At 40.9% G+C, this 18,393-nt stretch overlaps 5 protein-coding genes across 5 annotated transcripts; 2 read left to right on the top strand and 3 right to left on the bottom strand.

The window, feature by feature from the left end:
- Nucleotides 1-1,929: 1,929 nt before the first annotated feature.
- ATC70_002357 (uncharacterized protein) lies at nt 1,930-3,705 on the top strand (the record flags this gene model as incomplete). The annotated part of the gene is made up of 5 exons (XM_064821734.1): nt 1,930-2,113; nt 2,203-2,430; nt 2,490-2,727; nt 2,802-3,505; nt 3,563-3,705. The coding sequence occupies 5 exons, from the start codon at nt 1,930-1,932 to the stop codon at nt 3,703-3,705; spliced, it is 1,497 nt and encodes a 498-aa protein (XP_064681420.1).
- A 175-nt stretch (nt 3,706-3,880) lies between these two features.
- Nucleotides 3,881-5,495, bottom strand: ATC70_002356 (uncharacterized protein; the record flags this gene model as incomplete). The annotated part of the gene is made up of 2 exons (XM_064821733.1): nt 3,881-4,400; nt 4,459-5,495. The coding sequence occupies 2 exons, from the start codon at nt 5,493-5,495 to the stop codon at nt 3,881-3,883; spliced, it is 1,557 nt and encodes a 518-aa protein (XP_064681419.1).
- Nucleotides 5,496-6,508: 1,013 nt separating this feature from the next.
- On the bottom strand, nt 6,509-7,973 carry ATC70_002355 (uncharacterized protein; the record flags this gene model as incomplete). The annotated part of the gene is made up of 6 exons (XM_064821732.1): nt 6,509-6,641; nt 6,699-6,845; nt 6,895-7,118; nt 7,171-7,424; nt 7,477-7,746; nt 7,814-7,973. 6 exons carry the CDS (start codon nt 7,971-7,973, stop codon nt 6,509-6,511), a joined length of 1,188 nt encoding a protein of 395 aa, XP_064681418.1.
- A 2,477-nt stretch (nt 7,974-10,450) lies between these two features.
- ATC70_002354 (uncharacterized protein) lies at nt 10,451-14,658 on the top strand (the record flags this gene model as incomplete). Its single annotated transcript, XM_064821731.1, has 16 exons — nt 10,451-10,561; nt 10,618-10,669; nt 10,723-10,829; nt 10,892-10,975; nt 11,031-11,228; nt 11,290-11,491; nt 11,550-11,704; nt 11,755-12,352; nt 12,401-12,495; nt 12,591-12,837; nt 12,921-13,495; nt 13,552-13,593; nt 13,647-14,114; nt 14,166-14,237; nt 14,295-14,440; nt 14,499-14,658. 16 exons carry the CDS (start codon nt 10,451-10,453, stop codon nt 14,656-14,658), a joined length of 3,312 nt encoding a protein of 1,103 aa, XP_064681417.1.
- A 178-nt stretch (nt 14,659-14,836) lies between these two features.
- ATC70_002353 (uncharacterized protein) lies at nt 14,837-18,034 on the bottom strand (the record flags this gene model as incomplete). Its single annotated transcript, XM_064821730.1, has 7 exons — nt 14,837-15,204; nt 15,255-15,575; nt 15,626-15,705; nt 15,759-17,458; nt 17,517-17,684; nt 17,737-17,881; nt 17,943-18,034. The coding sequence occupies 7 exons, from the start codon at nt 18,032-18,034 to the stop codon at nt 14,837-14,839; spliced, it is 2,874 nt and encodes a 957-aa protein (XP_064681416.1).
- Nucleotides 18,035-18,393: the final 359 nt, after the last annotated feature.

Raw genomic sequence — 18,393 nt, 5'->3', positions numbered from 1 at the left:
GTTTAAGGTATACATATTCTTCCTTTTTAAATGAGGCCATCTGTATTCACAAATGAGTAACTTGGAGAAATCAAACACCTGGAAAATTAAGTGTAACTCTTTGTTATAGCGTCATGGATATTTCTTTCTAGCAAAGCTTGTAAGGACTTGTGAATTAATAGGGATGCTGCGCTTGGATAAAGTAGAAGATGGCAGCAAGATCGCTCGGCGAGACGAACGCACTCTTTTGACGTTCATGTTGTGCTCGTCAACTCCCTTCTCAATCAACTGTGCGATGGAAGAGACACGAGAAGAAACTATAAAATCTTGCTGACAAGTTCTTGAGAGAGGCTGGTTGGTAAATGGAAATAACACTACTTTTAAAGGATTCTATCACAAATGACTTTTCAGGGTAATGAGGTTTACCTTTGACGGTAAATAGATAGCAGAAAGTGCCAACGAACAATTGTAAACCCTTTCGAGGCAAATGCTATAAATTCAAAGCATACTTGTCTCGTTCTTTCAGTCCAATGCAGAAGGAAGGGTCCAGCTTTTATATCATCGATTAACTTTAGATTGAGTCGAGCTACGAAATGACAGACGAGCTTTTGAAAAAGCTCTTTCTAACATCACTACATTGATCGGGTATCTTGATACATATTAGCATAGAAATCACGTCTACCAAAAAGAGCCATTCTATTTGGCCATTAAACTTTTGGATTCTTGACATCTCCAATGCAGTCAAACTCTGCTATGCACTTGGCCAGCTTCTTGGCCCAATGTATAAAGAGCTACGAGTCAAGATATTTTTGTAGCATAATCAATGACATAATATGTCTGCAGATACAAAACTAGAGTATGCTCTCTATCCAAGACGGAAGTCATTAAAAGATCATAACCATGTGCTGCAGTGTTTTCTTTGATAATATCGAATTGTTTCGTAACTCAAAAGAGTGGGCCAGGCATTCTGCTACAAAAAGTTGCCACATAGATGCATTTGCGCTTCATATATGGTGCATTACTGGAAGCCAATGCCTTTGATTTGCAACAAACTAACGATTATTACTCTTATGATAATAGCCTTAAATAAACACCATGGTTTTCATTCGATTCTTGTGTGTGGGTGTTTAATGGATTAGTTTCCCACAGGCATTGATACAATAAAACTAATCCCAATTGACAGGATTATTAGGGATCATGGGAAACTGTCTCCAGTTGGGCAGACTATGTGAAAAATACCTATAAAGCGTTATGGAATGGTAGCTATATAACATACGTAGCATTTGTGTTGTGTGACAAGGCGGACTACAATGGGAATACATTTGTATGGATCACATCGACAATGCACACATCGCCGCTTTCAATGATTATAGTAATGAACCAGGTAAATCCTTTGGTAGCACCTGATATCATTGGTAAGGAACATGTAAAAAAAAAAAACTGTAGCATATGCCAATGTGTAATGTGAAAAGTGCATCGTATTGACAGCCAGATTATATAGATTCAGCATCAGTTCCTGTATAGCTTATCATACTCTCTATCTCACACTATGATCGATAGCTGATAGCGATAGAGTTCATCAACTCCATGTGTGAAAAACTTGAAGTGGTACAAGTATTATATTTCATTTCAATAGGTATGCCATTGACACCACACTATACACATTTAAGTCTTTAGTACCACTTGGATGAGTAATAGAGTTTTTTCATTTGGATTTATATGGACATTTAAGCTTTCTTATCATTCATGCAATATGAATGCGAGCCGATCATTTCTTGTCGTCTTTTGTGTATAAAGAAGAAAAAAACTACATTACACTTACACTAATGCATCGTACAATACTGCTGTACAAAATGCAATGTGTAACAAACATTTTGATATAAATACACTGCAATCAGGGTCTCTTTTTTTTTTCTATACATCTCTTTCTTTCCCCTCTGATCCAAAAGTATGAGAAAATCAATCGTTCTATCCACATTGCTGGCATTTGGCTGCTACTTGACTGAAGCCAAATCTTACAATACCAAGGTCGTCATCTTGGGTGGTGGTGTCAGTGGAATCAGCGCTGCTTTGAATTTGACAGCTAGTGGTATAGACGATATCATGATGGTGGAAGCCAGAGATACATTAGGTGGTAAGTTGCGTATATATATATCGTACACATTTCTTTCTTTTATCTTGTATGCTAAAACCCCTTCCTCTCCTACCTTCTTTCCCCTGCAGGCAGAGCGCAGGATGTTCCGTTTGCAGACGTAAATGTTGAATTGGGCTGTAATTGGGTTCAAGGTTTAGGTACCAACCCCATCAACCAATTGGCACTCAAGTACAAGCTTCGCACTGCTGTTACTGATGGAGATGATGTTGTATTTTACAGCGAAAAGGGCAAGATCAATGCCACTGAGAGATACAATGACATGAACAATTATTACGAAATCATGACTGAAGATACAAGTATGCCAGCAGTATACATATCTTGCAAATGTTTGTTATTCTAAAGATTCTCTCCATAGTTAAAAGAGTCAAGAAGGATCAAGTCGATCTTGCTGGTAATGTTGGTCTTGATATTGCTGGTTGGTACGCCAAAGATGCCATTGATGAAGCTATTGAATACTACGTCTGGGATTGGGAAATGGGAGAATCTCCTGAACTCTCTTCTACCATCTTCACCGTTGTTAATGACCAATGGACTTATGGCGAGACAAGTTTTGGCCCTGGTAGTGATGGCGACAATTTCGTGATTGACCCTCGGTAAGTAATACTACAGATGGTTTCCTTTTTCAACACATGGCCGAACAACGCGTACTGATATGCATACGATATAGCGGTTTCAAGTACATTTTCCAAGAGGAGGCCAAGAAGGTCTTTAAGCCCAACGACAAGCGTTTGTTGCTCGATACTACTGTCACCAAGATTGAATACAACGACAAAGGTGTTACTGTTCATACCAAGAATGGAGACACGATTCATGCTGAATATGCCATCACTACTTTCAGTATCGGTGTGCTGCAACACAAGGACATTGAATGGAGCCCCAAGTTACCCGCATGGAAACTGGAAGGCATCTACGGGTTCCACATGGCTACCTATACCAAGATCTTCATGAACTTCCCTACTCAATTCTGGGATAACAATCAATTCACTGTATGGGCTGATCCTGATCAACGTGGTTACTACAATTCCTGGCAAAACTTGAACGCTGAAGGGTTCTTGCCCAAGAACTCTTCCAGCAACATCTTCTTTGTCACAACAACCCAAGATTTGTCTTACCGTATCGAGGCCATGACGGACGAAGAAGTCAAGGATGAAATCATGGTTGTCTTGCGTCGCATGTATGGTGATGATATTCCTGAGCCTACTGATTTCAAGTTCCCTCGCTGGCATAGCAACCCATTGTTCCGTGGTAGCTATAGCAACTGGCCCATTGGTGAGATGGATGAGCACCATGTCAACATGAAGGCTCCCCTGAATAACAGAGTGTTCTTTGCTGGCGAAGCCACTTCTACAGAGTATTATGGATTTTTGCAAGGTAATTTCATGTATTCCAACCACAAATGATTTATACTCATACGTTATCTTTGTATAGGTGCTTGGTTCAGTGGTGCTGAAGCCGGCTTAAAGGTCTCTAAATGCGTCAAGGGCAAGTGTCCTCGATCTGAGTATTACCCTGAGATTACCAATGCCAAACTTCATGCCAGCGCCATCCGTAACACACTCTCCAAAAAATAGATGATATTAAATAATTTATTATTATAAACAAACCCACAAAGTGAATGACAAAAAAGAAATATAACGGCAGAGCAATTCCTATTTTATTTTCTCGTTGATTCAAATACACCATAATGAAATTTTCAAGCAACATTTGACTACACATACACACTCGCACACCGATGACACATGCAACTTAGTCGACATCCATTAAATCTCGAGGACGCTCGCGGTTGTTGTCTGAATTGTTTTCTGTTTCTACTTCAGTAGAACTGCCTGAAGCAAGGCTGCGAACTGAACGAGAATTCCTTCGCTGGGCATGATGGTAATTGAACAAGAGGTCTCCATCACGTGGAGCACGACTAGCTATAGTAGGTGTGGTATGATGATTTTCATTGGTAGTAACTGGAAGCGAGGAACGTCTAAGTTGAGTTGTTTGAGTGGTATTAGTTTCTTGTCCATTGTTGTGTTCACCAATGGGTATGGCCAGGACATCTGAGGTAACATTGTCTTCCAAATGAACGACTTGTTCAGCAGGTGGAGGTGGAGGCGGAGCAGCAGCAACGACTGCAGCTGCAGCGGCTTGTGTTATTGAGGATGTTGCTGTTGGATTGGGTGGCGGGTGGCTGTTGTGAGGTCTTTCAACGCACCACCAGCGATGGCCATCAGCCCATGCTTTTGACTGACATGATTTCGAGCAATATTTGGCTTTTCGACTAGAGAAATGATTCAGTACTCTGTTGCATCATGGGTTTCCATATAGCCTACACTTACCAGCGACGGCATTTGGCAAACTCGCGTGGGAATCGCTCCCATTTACCACACTGCATGTTTGCACATTGTCGAACACCTCCTCTGGCTTCGTCTTTTCTACAAGCATTTCTCATAATGACACCAGCCCAATAGATGATGGCAGCGGGATGGAGGCGATGGGTGAATTTTTCAACGACAGAAAATACATTGAGGCGATGATTAGAGTGGAAGGCTTGTCGAATTAAAGGGTATTTGGATAGATAAGCGAGCAACTGCAGAGAAAGTAGAATGTCTTCTTCACGATGCAGTATTGCATCTGTTGAGAGATTGTTTAAGAGAGGGATGCTTGATAGGGATGCGGTATAGGGCCTTGGTTTTGGTTTTCCAGTGCGAGTCATGAAGGTGTTTCTTTTTGGGATAACGAACAGCATGTTCAAACTGGTGTTGTTGGGAATTCTATTATTATCAACATGATAGTTCATAGGAAATTCCTTTTCAACCAGATTGGTAGAAGAAGAAGATGTCGGCATCGTCGGTAAAGACAAAGCTGTTTGATGTTGCTGGTGAAAATGATGATTTGTTTGTTGTTGTTGTTGCTGCTGCTGCTGCTGTTGTTGTTGTTGTTGTTGTTGTTGTTGTTGTTGTTTTCTTTCTTGGTCTTTTTCAATCTTTGCTTGATCCAGTGCATTCATGAAATTTTCAAGGATAGCCAAAACAACATGTACAGCACCTGCTTCTACTACACGGGACCTGATGGCTTCAGTACCACGTACACCCACGTTGACTACACATTGAAAAGCCAATGACCATTTCCACAAGGAATGTTTGTCTGTGTGTTGGCAAGTAGCCAGGATCTTAACCAATCTCTCTAGCCCACCATCTGCAGCCAGGATTTCACGAATACGTGGTGATGTTGAGGTCATGTAGGCAAGATGAGTAAGTGAATTCACCAGAGGCAGAGTTGCTGTACAATCAAGAGCTCGACGATCATATAAGGTTGATGTGATAACAACAGCTGCTCTATTTTGTGCTGGAGAGCTAAAATTTGGTTCACGCATTATGTCTTTTTTGTTGTATATAATCTAATTGCTAGTTTGTGTGTATAAATCTGCTTCTTTCTTGTTTAAGGATATAATAAAGAAAAAGAGAGAAAAGAGAGAAAAAGGGAAGAAAAAGAAAAAGAAGGAAAAAAAAAAATATTATTATTATTAATAAAAATTTATTGATATTCGTGTGGTGTTTGGTGTGATGTCTTTCCTGTACATGTTGCCTGATTAACTTGCAAGACTACAGGTTTTTGTTTTTTTTTTATTAGCAAAAGTGGCTCTTCTCCCTTTTTTAATAATATATTCTTTATGGCATCCTTTGTCTCCTTTTTTCTTATGCTTCTTGGCTTTATTATGGTTACCTTTCTTGTATCCAAGATACAAAATCTGTAATGATCCGGAATTTCAATTCAAGAACGTCATTCAGTCGTCTGTTACCAATGATTTGATTCCTTTTTAGCTTGAATGACCAGTAAAATGTTTAAAAGTAAAGATGATTAAGGAATCTGTTTCATTGTAAAAAAGTTTGTATTAGCAAATAGCCATCATTAAAGTGCAAGAGTAATGGTGGATTGATAGAAAGACATCTCTCTGATATACCATGCTATTCAACTGTGCTAAAGGACATGTATACACAATACAAACACTATCATCATGTGTTCTCGAAACTTACAATTGCATTTACACAGCTGCTATCCGTTGCCATGGCATGCAAAGATCAATGAGCATCGTAGCGTCAGATCACACAAAACAAAACTCCGCACATACCTGCATTGGCAAAGATCTATCATCGCAATCAAACAGAAAACGCATAACCAAGAACATGAGTTGACGAGAAAGATTGCAATCTTACAGGCTACATGTCAGAGAAGTAGGCTATATGGTAAGTAAGACTGGTATAAGCTCAGAAACGAAAAAGAGTATGTATTTGATCAATGAGTAATGTGTATGTAAAATGCAAAGATCAACATCATTCGTCTTCTATTATCTCCTCTTTGTCTCCATATCTGCCTCCCTTGTTTTCGTTAATCTTCCATATCTCCCGGCTCATGCAAACTATTTCTTTTGAGCAATACGCACTCTCCGCCATTCTCCAGATCAATATTGTACTGGTAAAAGTATCCTTCAGCAGTGATCACCAGCACTTGTGGCGTTGTGCTGTGATAGAGCAGATTATTAACAAGGTACATTGCTGTATGGATCTATGCTATATACCTGCTCAAAGCAACCAAGCTACGAACGCCAACATTAGGTAATTTCAGTGAAGCAAAATGACGAGATGGCTCCCACATGTCAGTCAATCTGTCTGGTAAAAACGATCCCATACTACGTCCTATATGCTGCAAAGAAGATCGTCTCTGCCTAATGAAAGCATCAACATGTGCCAACTAGCAGATCAAATGCAACTTACATAGAAATGGATGATGGCTCATTCTTGTCAAATGAACTATTGTCGGACGCATTGCTATTCGATGACAATTTAAAGATATGGACCGTCTCAGTATCGCTTGACACACACAGCAATGTACTGACTAGGTTAAAAGACATGGAGTAGATCTTGGCCGAGTAAGAACCTCTTCGGAACTGATACACCTTGTCTGCACTGGGAATTGCAAAGACACGAATGACTGTACCCTATGCGTGCGCGTCAGCATAACAGAAGCGCACTGCCGAGTCTTATCCCTACCTTCTCGCTTGCAGTCGCTAATAAGGTGCCTTCAGAATTCATAGAAATGCAGCTGATGGTAGATTTATGCGCCTGTACGATATTGGCCAGCTTCATTGCATTGGCATCGTAGATCTCAATGTCCCCAATACCGTTGTAAGTTGAAAATGAGTTGGATGACGATGACGACGAGGATGTTGTGTAATAATCAGAGGCTCGTAGTGGCTGACAAGCCAAATAGCAATTTTCGCTGGAAGGTGATAATGCGCAGATGGCTAAATTAACGATGAGTGTACTTGATTTCCTTTTAAAACACTTTACAACTACCTTCGGGATTTGGGATCGTATCAATTGTATGTAACAGTTTCATATTGCTGATGTCGTATACGAATATTTGGCTCTCCAATATAACAATGAGTCGCTTTCTATTCATTTTGACAGATAAGATAGGGCTATGGAAAGACAGCTCACAAATAGTGCTCTCCCGTTTCGTGTTATTGATGCGCAGATATCTTGAGGGAGATTCATGGCTGGATCCGACCAGAGCAACGAGAGATGTGCAGAACAGCATTTCAACATGGCCTATATCGCTGTCCACTGGTTTGTGTATATACAAATGAACGACATAAATTAGACGCGCTTTGTCACAAAAGAACATACTAACCTTTCGAATAACATTTGTTGAAGGGATCACAGTTATAGATACGGTAGCCAGATTTTGTACCAACAGATATGCAGCTGAAATCTTGATTAAAGTTGACGCTGGTGATTTGTTTTGCTTCGTGTTCCTCCCTCAATAACTGTTCTTGATCGCTTATAGTCATTGCAATGTGATGTGAAAAGAAAAGAGGAAAGATATAAAGTTGATTTATTTGTGTGAATCTAGAAATAAAAAGGAGATATACATATAATGCTGTGTAACTATATGAACTACATGTATGTTTGGCTGTCGCTTGCCTCATAAATCAACGAAAAAAAAAGGCCATAGGCAGGTACACAGTGTATTTGTATTGTCTTTAACTACTCAAATATACACTAAACACCGTGAGATTTAGATGTATTTACCCAGTTATTTCTCGTGTTAGAAGTTGTTTTAGGTCGCTATAATTGCACACTTGCTTCCTGACATCTTTACTCAACTTTTTGGGGACCAAAAAAAAAATGGCCAAAAATCGACCAAAAAGCATGAGGTACCCCTCATGGTTTTCATCGAAAATCAAACAATCGCGTTTTTGACCTTGGAAATGAAGGCTTTTACTATGGTATATTTTGAATCAAAATGATGTTATTGATCTAACGTAACCCCTGAAATCATCTTTGTGGGATTTTAATATGTAAAATCTCGATTTTTTTTTTGGCCAGAAACCTCTTTTCGTATCTTTATAAATTGCTCGATAAGTTCATTCAAAACATATATCTTACTTGGTACCATTGGATACGCCTTGAAAAGCACCCTAGGAAAGCTTAAAGAAGCGTAAGACGATCGTCATAGTTTATATAATCGAATCTGGCAAAATAGTTCAATCAAGTCGAAGAAATACCATAATCTGGCCAATCTAGAGCAGACTATGAATCTGGGTGTGAATTAATTTTGGCGGCCGGTGCTGCCGGTTGGCAAACTCAATATCCTTTCATTTTGAAGTTCAATTCCCATTATGTCAACATTTGCTATTAATAGTAAAAGGTAATGATTTGCTACTATGAAAAGAAGCAATCAGTTTGTGTAAAGAACGGGTATCCGAATAAAAAAAAACGTATAAATACATCTAGACGATTTGTGTTCCTGAACTGAGTATTAAATTTTGATGGCAGCTCAGGTACACAAACGTCAATGTTCAGATACAGAGCTGGTTTAAGATCCATTCAACACACTGAGGGAAAAAAAAGCACAATTTTGATACAACAAGACAGAGACATTTTTTGAGCATTGTCGCTTTAATAATCTTTGTCCTCATTACGGTTGAAGGTGCACGGATAGCATTGATTGAGCACGACTATAAAAGGCGAATCAGCAGTTGATGCTGAATAAGAATAATGCAAACATATCAGATTTTCTTGCTATATTGTAATTCAATAATAATAATCAGCTCGTAACCTTGAATCCTTTGCATCTGACGTATACAAATCAAAAGTCAAATGCATCATGTATTGATGATGACAATATTAATGTATGATAATAAAGCGGTAGCCAAGCTAGCTAAAGTAATGTGATGAGATGGCTTTTAAATATTAAAATAGCTTTTATTGTCATTGTCATGGAGAAACAAATGAAAAAGGAAGAAAAAATAACAAAAATGATACGTATTTAATGTCATAACTTACGCTAAAATACACGTAACTGTCAGAATTGGGATGAATGATACGGCTTCTTCTTCTGGTATATGCTCTGTTGATTGAGAAGAAGCACAATTGAGAAGCAACATGTTCCAAAAAAAAAAAAGATGAAAGAAATCTCGGGCCGCGTCCTCCACATCACTATTCTTACTGTTGTCCTTGTAGAAATGGAAAATTCACGTGGCATATGCAGTGTAATCCAAGTTCATAGTACCTTTCTTTCCGAAATGTTCTATACTATTCATCAATGTATGTATCATTTTGATACTATTTCATACACTTTGGCTTGTTACGTATTAAATAAACAGATCTAAAAGCGCTCAACTGTTGCTCACTAAGAAAAAAAAAAAAAACAAGGCCAAGATTCTCGGAGGATCAGGAAGGTATCCTTCCGATATATATTGCTTGGTGTAACAGACTTGGTTCGATTACGCAAATAATAATAATACATAAATTCCTCTACGGGTCAAGATTAGCTTGTATCATTTCGTCATTTTTTGATAAACTACCTAGACATCAATACCGTTATAAAAAAAAAGGAGAGACATTTTATATCACTGAAAGCATGTACAATAAACATTGAGCGACAACAGATATCATGGCAAAATGTGCAGCAAAACTTGTTGCTGCACTGAGTCACCTCAACCTTAAATTGCTCTTGTTGTTTGATATTTTGTAGCATTTTATTTTCACTCGGAGCACTAAGCATCTTGTGCTAGCGTTGCTCGTACAAGAATAGGGTATAGGTTGTGAGTGAGAAAAATTGACAGTTACAAGGGCCTGATTTGTATACATCGAAAATCTCCTTCTGTCACTCTTTGCTTTTGGCTCCATCAAACGATAAGAGAACAAAGAAATTGACCGTCCTTGTTCCTTTTTTTTTATAGGGCAAAATGCCACTTTTTTCCTTTCCCTTCTTTTTCTCCTCTTCCTTTGTCCATCATTTCAGCATTTTATCCTTCAAATTATGCAACAACTTGACATCAGTCTAGACAGTATTGGATACATCTACTCTCGGCAATTGAACGATTACAGCAGCAATCATCAACAGAAGTTGCCATTGCATTTTGAGTCTGTGGTATGCTAGCTACATGTTTGTAATATGTGGTCATTGAATAACATCTCGAGAAACAGTGCCACTACTACGATATTTTAGTTCACGACCCAAGAACAGACAGCAGTACAGGTACCTGAATATATTCCATGCATTTAAAAACAAACAAATAAACATCAAAATAGACAAGCAATCAAAACTCTATCAGCAATTCAACAAAATCATCACTTCGCCATCGACGATACATCATCATATCACACCACCCATTCCACGCAAAAGAGAGTTCGTCAAGGTAAAGTGTCATTGGGATGCTGTAATTTTGTTGCAACTAAAGGCCCTCCATCCGATATGTAGAACAACGAAAGAAGACAATACCTCTTGGATGAGTTCATCACAACCGAGGCCAACTACCTCTCCAGCTTAAAAACATTTGTTTCCGTAAGTTCACCTCATACAGGACCCATGATCACTAACCTTAATTTCGCCCGTATAGTTGATAGTTGAGCCACTGCGACAAAGATCTAAAGATAGACAAACAGCTATCATTGGGCAGTACGAGTGTGCAAACATCTTTATGAACATTGACGAAATCGTGCAAGTAACAGAAAACTTTTACAACGACCTCATCCAGTTCAGTGCCAATCCTGCTGCTACCCAGCAGCGGAATTTGGGCGATTTGTGTCTCTATCATGTAATATAATGCATAGCAATCAATGCCATACATGGTGTATTAACGTGCTATGAAACATTAGATGCGCCAATTTACTTGCTACAACAAGTTTTTGCTGGGGGTTCATAATGCGCAGATCATCAATGAAAAGCAGATGAAGGCTCCCAGCTACTTTCATTTTATAGAGAAAGTGATTGAAGGGCAAAAGAGCGGAAATCAAACTGTATATGATTATTTGGCATTGCCTAGCCAAAGAGTGGGACGCTATACCATGTATTTCAAAGGTAAACAGTGCATGTGTCCTCGAGATCATTGTCAGATACTAATACTGTAAGGAAACAGAGCTGATGAAGCACACGACTGACGACCATCCGGATTTACCGGGATTGCATGGCTCCCTCTTGAAGGCAGAGGAAATAGCCAACATGACCGAAGAGATCCATACGCAACTCATGAAGATATTTCGTCGCTTGCTGCAAGCTATTCAGTATTGCCCAGTAAGGACCATTACTGCTACCAGCTGATCACACGCTAAAATATTCCATAGGAATCTCTGCTCAGCTTTCAACGTCGCCTAGTTGGGTATTTGGACACGATCGAACTGGATCCAGTGACGTTAAAACCTATGCAGCCAGTAACGCTCTTTTTGTTTTCTGACAAAATCATGGTGGTGAAGCGTCCCTCGTATGAAGTAGATGGTTTGGACTTGTGCGGGTTGGATCAACGCATGTACGAAGGGTCTGAAAGAAAGGATTTCTGTATACGCAAAGAAGCTATTACCGGGAAAATGAAGTTTATTGGCTGGGCTAGTGTCAATGATATTGACGTGTATGACGGACCCTCGGGCAAGTCGATAACCAAAAGATATAAAAACAACCCAAATCTAACCATGCTCTTCAATATAGACAATTTCACCTTGCTGTGTAACAAGTCCGGCTCGTTATTTTCCTCACCTGATACGGATCAAACGACACAGAGATCATTGGAGGCCTACTTTCAGCATGACCAGCAGAAACACTGCTTCCTGCTAGATCAAGCCGGCGGAGGAAACAGTATCAATCGAGAGCATTTCCAGACCATGGACAAGATCAAACTGCACTTTATCTACCAATTTGGTAAGTGCAAGAACGAGATCAAGCAAAGCGGTAAGAGGTACAAGCGTGGCAATGCAATGTGTAACTGACCCCAAACAGATCAACTCTTGCAGTCCAGTTACTGTCAGTGGAATCAGCACCATTTCTACGCCAATGTCTATCCTACATCCGAGTATCATCAAGTACTAAACAAGGTAAGACGCCCTATTCTTTATGACAATAACATCAATTGTTGTAATGATACACAAGATAATAATGCAATCAAGAAGCTTAATAATAATAAACAAAGAACGAAATTGCTTTATTTTATATTGAAAAAAATACAGTCAATATAGAAGCTATTCTGAGCAACTGCTTCGTGGCTCCCAACATGGTAGGCTTCATTGTCCCGCACGAGAAAGACGATAATTATAGATTCGCTATCCGTAGTAAATGTGCTATTGGAAACACTGCTAATGACGAAATATCGCTGCTGACATTTCGGTCCAATGATGCACATCAAGTACAATACGCTCAGAATCAGCTGTTTGGCAACTGTAAGTAGAAATCATGCTATGTTATCATACACACACACACACACACACACACACACTCACTCACTCACTCACTCTCATCGTAGTACTTGCTTGTGATCGCGATTTGTCAAAATCAGCTCAATTGGCATGTAACACAACAGCACATATTACTACTACATCAGCGGGGCCTGCTCCAACAACAAACAACTCCAATAGTCGATTTTCCATCATCAAGCAAGACCTGGTCCGCAAAAAGAGCAAGTCAACCTTCAAGCTGTTCACTGCACTCGCAAGCCCAGCTAGCAAACCGTCCAACAAGGAGAAGCTGGGCCATGCCAGAAGCGCGAGTAGTAGCGGCAGTGGCACGACAGCGACATCATCCAACAACACAATATCGCCTTCCTCTCCGTCACCTGCATCAACGCCTACCAGACCGCGGACAACGAGTACGTACAGCGAATACATCTTGGGGCTGGAAACGTCGGGTAGCTCGATTTATCATTCGTCGTCGTCAGCATCCTCAACGCACAGCAACAATTCCATCAAATCACAACATAGCCATGAATCTCGATTAACATTACAGTCATTGGCCTCAAAAGAGCTATTGCCGCAACAGTCATCACTGCATCGATTAGCGAGCGAATCTTCTGCCAGTATCAGTCAACAGAGATATTTTAGTGTGAGTATCTTGTATTTGTATATTATCGCGTTGTATTGACATTTATGTATGTATAGCCAAGCTTTCATCCCAGCCGCACAGCATCTTATGAAATACAGGTATGTCGTCTACAAATATGCCACTATAGACCCCATCTGACGCGCCTGCCTAGTCTGCTGCTACCAAACGAGTGTCTGAGGAGTTGCATCCCATCTTTACCAACAACAACAATAGCAATTCAAGCACAACATCGAAAATTGATCATTTACTGTCCAGTCGCTCGCGATCTCCCTTTAGCATTCGAGAGCCTACACCCGCCATGATTGAACCAGGCAGTGGTTTCTCTACATTGCAAAGTCAAGCCAGTTCCACCATTTCAACGTTTAATAGCCCTATGCCTCATTATCAAGTGCAAGACCATACACCTCATCATCAAAGGCTCATGGACAATGCAACGCCGTCTTCAAGACCCTTATCCGATCTGATTATACCTATTGCAACGCCTAACAGCAAAGAGTTTGGTATCTATTCAACAAGTGCCGATGCTGCTTACAAAAGATCTCCACTAGAGTCTGATATTTATTTGGAGCTGGAGGAAAGAAATAAGACTATTTTAATGTTGACATCATTGCTCCGGAAGGTTTGTCTTGACCTACAATCATATGGTTACAAGGCTGATTTGTTGTAATAGAAAGAAGAAGAGATTGATATGCTCAAAGCAGACTTAGACGACTCTGTCTCTGAGCTTGGCACAGTGTGTGATGTAAGTCGAGATGATACCGACAAAAAAACAAGCAGTAAGCTGACCTCTTGCGACTAGAAATACAATTCTGAGCTGGATCATTTAGCTACCATGTACAGCCAGGAGCAATTAGAAAGGCCCGCTCATCCATCTCCAGATGCTCAAATCAGGAAAAAGCTAGAGACAACATTGCGAGAGAGAAATCAATGGCAACTTCGAGCAACGTAAGTATGCAAATGGTATTTATAGAGTACTGTGATGGTCTAATAACGTTGGCTGTAGTGAGCTTGAGCATCAGCTTCGATCCTTGTTACTGAATCAGCAACAGCAGCAACACGGCAACAAATACAGTAATGCTCGACATTCATATCATCAGCAGCATGACAAGAGAAGTCTATCTCATGGCGGTGGGCCTGTCATGTCGCAAGCCAACGATATGTAACATTTAATATTTACGCACCTGCTTTTCTACACGTTTCATTTTATGACATTTTTACACATATTCTCCAATCCTCATACCATGATTTTATATAGAACAATAAAAAGAAATGCAGACAGAACGACTAATTTTATACATAAGGCTTGCAAGTAGCAGGTTTATTAGGGGTTGCTTGGGCCGATTAGGCTCTTCGGTTTCTTCTACTGGCTGTAACCCTTGAGCCTCCACCAAGATTGCTTGATCCGCCTGCTGATGAACTCTCGTGATTTGAATTATGGGATGGCGTTAAGCCCAAGCTAGCCATGCCACTGCGAATACCACCAGAACCTACATTGCTGGCATTGGATGTATTAGAGGATAGCCCCAATCCCTTGCTATCATGTGGAGAGGATGTGTGCTGTTGCTGCTGTTGTAGCTGTGAATGTGGTTGCGTGGGAGACGCATCTCCGTACATCAATCTTGGTCTTCTGGATCTGCCAGCACTATTGGATGTCATGCTGATTGAAGAAGTATTTGTGGAATGCGCTGTGCGAGATGTGCTCTGTAGAGCTTCTTGGTTGTCAATGACATTCATTAAAAAAAAAATTCAGGCTACTTACATTGTCTTCTTTGCTTTTCGTGTCTAGATTGTACTGATTTGAAATGGGTCAAAAGATCCCCGTATTTGATGGTACTGATTTCTTCCGCTTTGGTAGAACTGGATTTGCTGCTTTTTCTATCTGTGGATGTGCTTGTGGCTGTTGATGAAGCAACAGGTGTTACCTTTGGAAGAACGTGGAGAAAACCGAGTGATGAGACGCTGCTTAATCTGTTTCGTAACGTGGAAAAGGCAGAGGATTGAGGTAGTAGCATCAGGATACCGTACAGGCATTTGAACAAATAGGGGTATTTTTCAGGTTCCAGCAGCTGAAGACGCAAGTCTATATTGCTTATCAGTGTTAATCTTCTGGAGGATACATACAACACCTACATGTAAACACAGGCGATTCCAACAATTGCACCAGCTTGTCCACTTGAATAAGCATATTCACTGTAATCTCCAACTCAGCACTAAAGTCTTCTGTCAGTAAACGCATCTCTAGATGCGAGCCATTTTCACTTACAATATTTGGAGCATGTTGGCAGCATGCTCATAGACCTGAGATAGCAGACACAGAGAGAACGCAGAGACAGCATTATGGCACCAAGAACGATAGAGCGCATTAAACAGACGCTGGTTATCCTTGTGCTCCAAATTTCTCAACCGTTTTCTCAGATCTGTCAGTTCAGACGAGGTGATCAAAATGATGTTCAAGTTCTGAATCATGATACTGGCAAACTCCAAATCCTCATCTTGTTCCAGAATGTCGGCAATGGCGCAGTAGATGCGTTCTGGATCCAGACTCATACACAGCTGTCTGATAATCAAGCTGCCTCTTGTCTCCAGTAAGCGTCTGTCTGTACTGAACAAGGATAATAACGACATGATGAAACTTCTGAAATAATCGTGATCCGAATAGGACGAAATTTGTGCTAATAGCTGTAAATCACGACGGACTACATCTTCCGAAGGATCCGAGAGCGTCTTGAGAAGCGCAGGAAATGTACCATCATCGGAAGCCAGGATCTTGTTGGGCGCCTTTTTATGTAGCATTAATAACCAATCGAGACTTGCAACACGGGTTTCTTCGTTTTGGTTGAGGAATTGCAATCGCAGGTTAGCCACGGTCGCTTGATAATCAAAGGGGTCTTGCTGTGCTGCTGATCCAGCGATAGAAGACACCATGAGCGACTTCTTCTTCGTATTGTCACCCGATGGATCACTTTTGCTGGCAGCAGGCTCGGGTGGTGATGCATGGATGGGTGTCTCTAACACAAGTCGTTGTAGATTTTGGTTGGTTTCAAGTGCAATGTTACGGATAGGTGTAACTGGGTGAGCGAGAGAGGGCAGCACTGCCTTGATAATCTCAGGGGTATACTGGATAATCACATTCTGAGCGATTTCAATAAATGCGTTGATCCACAACAAGGCTGTCTTTTGGATGTCCTCCTCTGAGGATGAGAGGTGAGGGACAAGGATCTCGACGATTTTCCCGTATTGCACAATAACACCTTGCCCAGGCACATAGGTGCCTTTGCCATGGCCATCATTCTCGGAGTCCACCAGCGATTTCTCGTCCTGTTCTTCCTCTTTGGCGTCATCTGCTTGGGTGGATTCATCCTGCTCTTCAGTCGCTGCTACTGCTGCTGCTGTCGCTTTCGATGCTGTGTCTTCTTCCTCTGTGTTGTCTTCAGTAGCAGTAGCATTATCTGCTGTTTTCACGCTTTTCTCTTTCTTCTTAAACAAGGCCTGTTGCTGCTGCTTTTGCTGCTGTTGTTTGATCTGCAATGTGCGAGCAGCAGCTGCTTCTTTGATCTCGTTTAAAAAGTCTTGCAACAAACCACTGGCAGCCACTCTTACATCCTCACTCACATCATTGAGACATCGAATCAAACCATCCAGGAATTCAGGCAGAAAGGATACCAGCTCGAGATCAGGGATCGAGTCCAACACACACATCCAAGACACCAAAAACTGTCTTGCGGCTGAATTGCGGACATAGATACGTTGGCTGAGCAAAGGTATAAATCGCGGTAGCGAGAAGGCTGTGTTGCGAGGAAGTGAAGAAGGTGTATCCAGTTTGTCGCCGCCTGCTTCGATCGAGTTGTACGGTTCGCTGTAAGGTGAGACGTAGGTGGTGGATAACTCGGATACAATGTCTTTGATGAGCCGATCCAGTAGCTCTGCACCATTCTTGACGCTGATCTCTGAGTCTGCAGATAACTATACAAGCACGTCAAGCACATGAAGATGGACATTTTTTGTTCAAGAGACTTTATACCTTGCATAAAGCATCAAAGATACTATTGAAATAGCGCAACACTTCACCTTTTGCCACTTTGGCAATGTTGTACATACTCTCGCAAGCGTAATAGCGCACTTTTTGATCCTGGTTGCTGAAGCATGACAGGATGGGCGGCACAATAATGTCAAGGTACCTGGAAACACCCTATCTAGTTGTGTGAGTGTCTGCAACATACCAGCGGCACAGAGCTACCTACAGGACCCAGTGCAATCGATGTCGCGGCTAACCCAATCAGACCACCATAGCGAGCATAGGGGTTGTTCGAGTACACAAACTCTTGCACAAGAGCGTCTACTATCTGTGTGATTCGTTCGTTGGAGTCTTCGTTTTCACGCACAAGTCTAGAGCAGCATGATGACTATCAGCATGGCCTCTGCTAGCAGATACTGCTCACTCACTCACCTTTCGATTTCCAGGGCAGCTGCCTTTCTTCTGTCGTAGATTTTATCGGTAAGCCCTTTGATAAGTGTTGGTGAAAAGATGCTCGCTTCCATTTTTGCTCAAGAAAAGTGAGGGGAAAAAGGAATAAAAACTCAACGAAAAGTTTTTGTGGGTTTTTGATGGAAACACTCTACATTTACCCCTCATGACGTATTTCCTTTGCTGCTGTAAATACGTTGTACGACGCTTGTTTATGCAGGTGTGTGATGAAAGAGTCATTTGTACGGCGATATGATCTCAATGGTGATCAGTGTGTGTGTGTGTGTGTGTCAAATGCCAGTGCTTCATTATCGTCATTACATTTGATCTTGATACTCTTTCAAGCTCGTGGCTTCATCAGTACAACTAATTTACTAGGTAAACACATCTGCAGCATCAGCATTTAGGGATACGAGTGTGAACATTGATTTTT

This window comes from Mucor velutinosus (genome assembly GCF_035048745.1).
Source record: "Mucor velutinosus strain NIH1002 chromosome Unknown tig00000093, whole genome shotgun sequence".
Taxonomy (NCBI): Eukaryota; Fungi; Mucoromycota; class Mucoromycetes; order Mucorales; family Mucoraceae; genus Mucor; species Mucor velutinosus.
This window is presented reverse-complemented; position numbering and strand designations above follow the sequence as displayed.